This window comes from Trachymyrmex cornetzi, unplaced genomic scaffold (genome assembly GCF_001594075.2).
Source record: "Trachymyrmex cornetzi isolate Tcor2-1 unplaced genomic scaffold, Tcor1.1 scaffold210, whole genome shotgun sequence".
Lineage (NCBI taxonomy): Eukaryota > Metazoa > Arthropoda > Insecta > Hymenoptera > Formicidae > Trachymyrmex > Trachymyrmex cornetzi.
The window spans coordinates 691,785-700,287 of record NW_017296742.1 but is presented as its reverse complement, the minus strand read 5'-3'; the positions used below and the strand labels follow the sequence as shown (position 1 = coordinate 700,287).

General features: G+C 31.1%; 1 protein-coding gene across 2 annotated transcripts in view; it reads left to right on the top strand.

The window, feature by feature from the left end:
* Nucleotides 1-4,607: 4,607 nt before the first annotated feature.
* LOC108759996 (ATP-binding cassette sub-family G member 4-like) overlaps nt 4,608-8,503 on the top strand; it is a 24,296-nt gene continuing 20,400 nt past the window's right edge. For both annotated transcript variants that reach the window (XM_018505754.1, XM_018505755.1), the window contains exon 1: nt 4,608-4,893. In XM_018505754.1, coding sequence (XP_018361256.1) covers nt 4,728-4,893 — 166 coding nt within the window. In that variant the 5' untranslated portion in view covers nt 4,608-4,727. The remainder of the gene's footprint in view (nt 4,894-8,503) is intronic.

Here is an 8,503-nt window from a genome sequence, read left to right as displayed (position 1 = left end):
CAGCGGGTGGAGGGCGTCAGCGGCGATTTGGCGACGCTACGACCTGACCTCGTGGTCAGGCATGCCACTCGCCTTCCAGGGGTAGTGCGGGTTAACCAGCGGGTGGAGGGCGTCAGCGGCGATTTGGCAGCGCTACGACCTGACCTTGTGGTCAGGCCCGAGCCCTCCAAAAGTGTCGTCATATGCGACGTCACGGTGCCCTTTGAGAATAGATTGGTAGCATTTGATGAGGCCAGGGCGAGTAAACTTGACAAATACAACGCCCTGGCCGAAGAATTACAACGGCAAGGGTATCGTGTCGTCGTGACGACCTTCGTCGTCGGCGCCCTCGGCTCGAGGGATCCGAGAAATGAGGCGGTGCTGAAGCTGCTGAGGGTCACGGCCCAATACGCCTCAATGATGCGTCGTCTCATCGTCTCGGATACCATTCGCTGGTCACGAGACATATACGTGGAGCACGTGTCCGGCACCCGCCAGTACCTTGCTCCTTCCCGTCCCTCTGGGGATCTTCTCTCGATGCCGCCAAGAGCAGTTCGTCGACGCTGGCTCGCTGAGGAAAGATCAGCGCAGGATACGGCGCGTCGCGTTTCGAACGTTGCGAGTGTCGCGTAATTTATTTTGTATTTTGTCTTGGCCTCCCCTTTTTCAACTTAGCAGAGAGAGTGTCCCAATGTCCAATTTACTATTTATTGACAACTGTGATATTGACGCTATTCGCCTTCTATATTATATATACATTTTTAATTTTAATTTTAATATATACTTGCTGACTATTGGACGGGACGCCTCTCTGCTGGTTTTAATTATTTATTTATTTCTTGTATGTACTTTTGTACCTTTACTCTTTATTAGCTAAGCTATTTTACTCTCTACCTCTTTCTACCCTATTCTTTTTCTATCTTTTTCTATTATTTTCTTTTCTTTCTTTTGAGTGTGTATGCCGCGTTTGCGATTTTTTGTATTTTACACGAGTATGAATGAGCGCGATATACACCTATTAATTTTATTATTATTATTATTTATATTGCTGCGCGCGCTCCTCCGGGACTTTTATTTTCTGACGACACCACTGTGATATCCCGGAGCACTAATCTGTGATAACGTATCCCGCCAGCTTGCGTGCTGGGGGGATGAAAAATATATTGTGATGATTGCGAAGACTGGGGGGCTTGCCCCCCAGTCTTTTAGTCTTAGTAGCCCATGCGGGGGGGGGGGGCCCTTGTCCCCCGCTATAAATATATTTTTATTGGCGCGCGGCATAGCCGCTTATTGTTGTACTACCCCAGAGAGGTATTGTCTCTCTGGGGAAATAATCTGAAAAATAAAATCGAATTGAGTTATAATTTCAGCTTCTTACTGTTAATATTAATGAAATTATTGTGAGTTGAATCGATTTGTCACTGTGTGTGTAACAAGTAGCATCATCATAAATTATAATCTACATAAAATGATTACTGTATGGCGTGTAAAAGACCTAGTGGTTATTTCGTGATACATACGTGTAGAGGAATAGTAAAGCATGTTGTATAGCAAAATACAAATGCTTTGCTTTCGTATTCTTTGTTTAATTTGTTGAAACTCTTGCATTTTTGCCATATATCCCACACTGAGAAAAATGGTCTGGTTGAATTAAACAGTAATTCTGGTGGAAAATGGACGAATCAGAATTTTCTGGTTATGTCTATTAGAATTCTAATTAAGATAACTAGAATTCTGATTAATATAATTATTCTGGTAAAAATAAGAATTCTAGTAGATTTTACTAGAAATATAGTATCAACCAAAATTCCGGTTATCTCAACTAGAATTCTAATAAATTTAACCAGAAATTTCTGATTCGTTCATTTTCAACCAGAAATTTTTTTCAGTGCACCCATTATCTATATATAACAAAAATGCAAGATTTCAAAAAGTTTTTTTTTAATACGAAAACTAAATATTTCGGATTTCTAATATTTTTTCATAGTAGTAGACAGTACAAAGTAAAAATTTTACTGATGTAATTCGTTTATTTTAAACATAGTAAATAATACTTAATAAATTAAGTTTTTGATAGGTGCGGCGTATATACCGGAGTTACCCTAATGCTAATGCCGACGGTACTGTAATGTTTAACTTATAACTCAAAAAGTACTTAATGAAAAAATATATTATTATAGTATTTCAAAAAATTTTCGAAATAAAATACAAGAATATGTAATGAAAAATGGGGTTTCCATTTAAAAAAATGGATATGACGTTGATCTGACGATATCAGGATTGGGTAATGCTAAGTTAAAAAAATAAAAGTTAAGTTAAAAAGTAAAAAAGTTAATTAATTTTAATTTAACTTAGTTACATTTTAGACTATTAACTTTTTAACTTAATTTAGTTACATTTTATCGGTAACTATTAACTTTTAATTTGATTTTTTTAAGTCAATTCTTAGATACAATGCGAGAGGTTAATGAGTATATAATTTAGTAATTTTATATTGTATAATTGTTACTTGTGAACAAAAATAACCAGATTCTTTAATAAATAAGCTGTGAAAGGAAAAATACGAAGAAAATTATGTAAAATAGTCAAACTTTTTCTTTTTTTTTTGGTTGTTCGTTCGAACAAAATAAAATTTAACTTTAACTTTTTAATTATTGTAATAATTAAAAAGTGGAAAGTATTGCAATACTTTTTTTATTAACTTAACTTTTAATTCAATTAATTTTATTATGGATTAACTTGTATTTTAATTAAGTTAAATTTTCAAGGTTGTTAACTTTAATTTAATTTAGTTAAAAAAAAAGTTAAGTTATTCAACCTTGGACGATATCACTTAGGTCCGTTTCCACCAACGCAGATCAACTTTAATCTCGGTTCAACTTAATCTTTGTCTTTTTCTAGTTCTAAAGATTAGAAAAAGACGAAGAGTAAGTTGAACCGAGATTAAAATTAATCTATATTGGTAGAAATGGGCATTAAGGTCAAATGGATAAGATAAATAGGCCTTAAGTAAATAAATCTTTTTAAACTCTACAATTTTTGTGTCCGAAAGATTTTTCTAAAAAATGCATACTCAACCGTTCCGGAACTTTTGCCCCTCACTGTATAATATGTATAAATTTTACTTTAATTAGAGTAATTTTTTATATTATTAATTTTTTAAGGAAAATTAAAGATATTACTATTTAGGATAAAATGAATGAGAATAAAAAGATACGTACTACTTGGACTTTATTCTTTTAAAGTAACTATATTCAATTATTTTTTGAAGAAGCGCGTGTACTTTTGACGATGTATTTATTTTTTAAAAAGTAATTTTGCAATAATTAATTTAATCTAGTACTAATCATGATTAAAACTTACGTTGCTACTAATTCATTGTAATTTTTACAATTTAATTAGTAATTTTTATTTACTTAAATAAATTTTTTTATTTAGAAAAATTACATAATCTATTCTATTATAGTATAGTATGGAGATGCAGGATAAAAAAAATAACATGTATAATCTTAGACGTCATAAACATATGTTCAAACATTATTTTAATATTTTTAATTTATATTCATAAAAAAGTAATGATTTCACCTTTCTCGTTCTGACGAAAACTTTATCTGCTGTAGAATCTATATTAATCTGTGAAATCACTTCATGTTTGATTAATAAACAGATAGCCTTACACAGATAACTAGAAATAAGTCTCTAGATCTGGATTAGGCTTATTTAAAACACAGATGAGTCGAAACGTTTCTATGCGTTGTTCCGATAGAGCTAGACGAATGAAGAGTAAATAATAAAGGATAGACGCGCGCGCGCGCCAGCGTTCCGTCTGACTTATATCTGTTCAAACGTCGCGTTATTGCAACATTGTAACACGTTGCAGCAATACCCTGGTGAAAATTTTTCTCATAATTTTTATACGAATTGGAATATTTTTCAAACATACTTAAAAATATTCGGAAAATTTAAATCTTCTCTCAGAATTTTTCATACAAGTAAATTCTGAAATATTCTGAAATTTTTCATCCTATAATTTTTTAAAAATATTTTTTAATTTTTTAGATTTTATAATATTTCATCAGAAAATTATACTTACAAAAAATCTTAGAAATCTTACGATATTTTATAATTAACATATAAAAATATTCTGAGAAAAGATGTAGATTTTCTGAGAAATTCCAATTCGTAAAATGTGAGAGTTATAAAATTATATAGAAATTCTGAAAAATTATATGAAAAATTTTGAGAAAAATTTTCACTAGGGTATTCCTGCAAATTTCTGTGCTGTATGGAAACATTCATATTTTCTGTAATAAGAAACAAGAATGCTCTAGAAGAAGATCGGTGTAGCATAATAATTATAGGTATCATAGGCAATAATGAGCAAAATAAAAAACGGCTTATGATTGCAAATTGAGAGATGAGCTCTCTCGGTTCCTTTATGCATACGATGCTTGGACAGATGGGTCCCAAGTACTGATTTTGATATTCATAACTTCTAGATACGCTACTTTTCACGCTTATAATCTGACGTCACGCTTATAAGTGTAACGTCAATCAATGTATAAAACCAAAGTTTAATGCTATAATCGATGTACTCAGTGTGCAGACAAGTGTGATTGATAAAGTATTAAATGATCATCGCATATTGTGCGCCTTCGTTTTCTCATACCGTAATTGTTAACTCTTAAATTAATCAATTGACAACGGATATAATTTTAAAGTTATAATTTAACGAAGTGTTTAGTAAGATGTTAGAAATGAACGATAAAAATAATGCAGCAAAGATGCTGAAAGGTGACTGCAAGATTCATGTGCAGGAATCAGAAAAATTGTTGGAACCTGTGAAATCATGGAATTCACAAATATACATCGAATTCAACGATCTTTGTTACTCGGTTTGTTGCAATCTCAAAGGCAAGCTCATTTTTTATATATCTATTAAATGTAATGATTTTTCTGCATCTTCGATACCCTAATATATTTGTTTGTACATGGAAAGAATTTTCTCTTAGAATTTGAAAATCATAATAATTATAAGATATGATACACTTACACGCAACAAAAAAACGGGCCACTAAATTTTTGCACAAATTTTTAATATTTTCAAATAGCAATAACTCAGTGAAAAATCATCGTAGCAAGATGTTTAAAAAAACCTTTTAAAGCTTGAAATCTCTACTTTCCAGGTCGGTACTTTTCTATCAAATCGCTCATGGGTCCAACGTACCCTATGCGATTTTTCACATTGCTGTCACTTTTTTATAATATAATTTGAAGACCCGGATTGAGGCCGAAAAAAACTTTTAACTGTCCATATATATGATAAGCCTGCAAGGATTTTTTTTGCGTTATTCTCGATGTGAGAATGCACGAAAGTTCAAAGAGGGTACTTGGGACCCATACGTGACTAACTTCTAAGTTTTCAGCGTTCTGAGTACCTCTTTATTTTTTATTAAATATACGTTTATTAAATTTACTAAGTTTCGGATAATATAAAAATAAATAGAACGAAAATGTAGAATTTAAAAGAATTATTTCAATATAATAATAGTAGAAATTTTATAATCTCTATTAGTCTTCGGAGATCGCTCAGTCGGGGCGGTGTATTGCTTTAGAGCGAATGTTGCATCATCTAAACTAAATCCTAATAAACTTAATTATATATATATATATATACTATAATAAAATAATTATACATGTACAATCCTTTATCTATCATTTTATATTGTTCAAATAATAAAATGTTATTTATTAATTGTAAATTTATACATTGAAAAAAAATCTTAATTTCAAAGAAATAGCTCTTTGCTCGTATTAAAAAAAATTATTTCTTTTTTTGGATCGATAAAAATTTCTTTGAAAATATGATATTGTACTTTCAAAGAAATAAGATATTGTATTTTCAAAGAAATTTTCATTGATCCAAAAAGAAATATTTTTTTTTAATACGAGCAAAGAGATATTTCTTTGAAATTAAGATTTTTTTCAGTGTAATATGTATAGATTTTTCAAAAATGTCAATTTTCGATAGTTCAACTAATTATACTTTTTTGAGCGATTCATATTGTACTATTTCTTTTTGTTAGTCCAAAGAGTCGATTAAAGAAATCCTACGGATTTTTGTTTGAACATTAAATTTAAAAATGTGAGAGTTTTTTATCCAAATAGTTATTTTTTACGAATTTTTTCGATAAAATTTCTTTGGAGCATTGTAATTAATTGAAGATAAAATATTTATTTAATTCATATTTCTCTGTCTTTGTCTAACTTCGAGGTATAAATTTCACACGTTTTGAGCTAAAAAATACATATTCAATCCAGAGATATAGCGTGACAAAGTTGCAGGATTCCACAGACCCTGGTGCGGGCAGGAAGGTAATCATAAATAACAACGGCCTGCTAAGGTTAAAAAACGGTCGTACTGATATTATGTGAAGTTACATAAACATAAATGAAGATGCATAAATTTTCAAAATTGTTTACGAAATTTGCGAAGTTCCACGGCGCCAATTGAAAATTGCGCACAAATAGGGTTTACAACTTTCGAAAGAATGAATCTTTACCTTTAATTTGCTGTTTTATAGACCTCTGTACGATTTTTTTTCACCGAGTTATTCAACATTGAAGCAGAAAGGGTCGTTTTTGCTTATTAATCTTTCTGTAACAAAATATAGGATACGTTTGATTAATTTTAAAAAATATTAAAATATAGTAAAATTGCATTAAAATTTTATTTAACATGTTAATTTTAAAATTAATATGTTAAATAGTTTATCATTCCTTATTGTTCTAAGTATAGAATGGATCCTAAGTAGTGATAAATATATAGGTTAAGGCAATATTTAATCAATTTTAATTGTCCCACAAGCGGATATCTTGGGAACTAAGAGAGATAAAAAAAGTTTAATGTACAAGTTGTATGTTTTCTTGAGGGAAAGACGATGGAAATAATATAAATAATAATTTTGTAAACGGAACGCTATCAAAAAAGAAAATAAAGATAAAGGTCGACATGAATTTTTTAAATGGAAATTCTTTTTTTTTTTTATTACATATGCTTATTGTTCTAAGCGCGCTATGCAAATTTTTTAATAAAAATCCTTATTTTTTTCATTACATATGCTTATTCTAAGATATGCAAATTGCCTTTAAATGGATATTCTTATTTTTTATTATATAGTTGATGTCAAGACGTTTTTGAAACACTTCAGGTTATAATCCATTTTATATAAGGAGTTAAAAGATAAGAGTTTCCTACTAATTTAAAAAATTTATGTTGACCTTGATAGCGTATTCTATGTATATAAAATCCGTTATTTTCATTTTCTTTCCTACAAAAAAAGTTACAACTTTTACATAAAACTTTTTTTACCTTTCTTGGTTTCCGAGATATCCGCCTGAAGCGAGTAAAATACTCTACCCCATATATAAAATATCTTATATAAATTTCACAATACAACAATATTTTTAATTTGACTTACGTTAGTCATTTATGATGTATTTATAATGCAACACTTAATAAGATATGTCTAATGAGACGTTCTTATTTTTTATACTAAAAATCATCACTAAAAAAAGTTGTTTATCCGCGAGAATAATGCATCACCGATAGATGAACGCGGCAATTTCTTGGAAATAAAAATCCATATCGAACAAAGTACAAGGTACAGCATTACAGGATTGTTCACTAACTCTAAAATTAGATTTGAAGACAAAAGTAAATATAGTTTAACAGTGCAATTATTAGTTCTATACAAAAATTAATTTAAGAATTCTCTAGTAATTCCTGAAAGTTGTGTGTGTGTGTGCGTGTGTGTGCGCGCGCGCGCGCGCGTGCTAAAATGTAATAATATAATAGCAATTAATTTGTATTAAAATGTAATGTGTAAATTTTCTAAAGTACATGATAAATATTTTTTCTTAGAACAATTTGCTTGACAATTTCTATTATGTAGTTCATAAAATGTTTTGGTAAAACTGCATAGTACTGACGACCTCGCCGATTTCAATGACCTTGACATATGTTGTCATGATCTTGAGTCACCTCCAATAAATTTTAACCGTCGCTCGTTATTCGTTAAAAAATTATTAACAAAAAATGTTTAAGAAATAACGTTGAAGCAGAGGGGGGAAGGTGAGGTGAAAGTCGCTTCGCGTGAAAGTCGTGCGCCCCTGAAGCAAGGGGGAAAGTAAGGTGAAAGTCGCTTCGCATGGAAGTCATGCGACTCTGAAGCAGAGAGGTAGATGGGATGAAAATCTCTTCGAGTGGAAAGGCTCTCTTTCTCCCCCGTTGGCAAGGGGGAGATGGAATAAGAGTCGCTTCGCGTGGAAAGTCGTAAAATATTTTAAAGCAGAACATTTCATATAGCAGAAAAAAGACATTATTTCTTAAACTTTTGTTGTTAATAACTTTAACGAATAACGAGCGAAGATTAACCCTTCCACCACACACGGGGTCCCAGGGACCCCATCCCGGTTCGCGCTTCGATTTGACCACCTTAATATTTGAAACGGGACTTGTGGC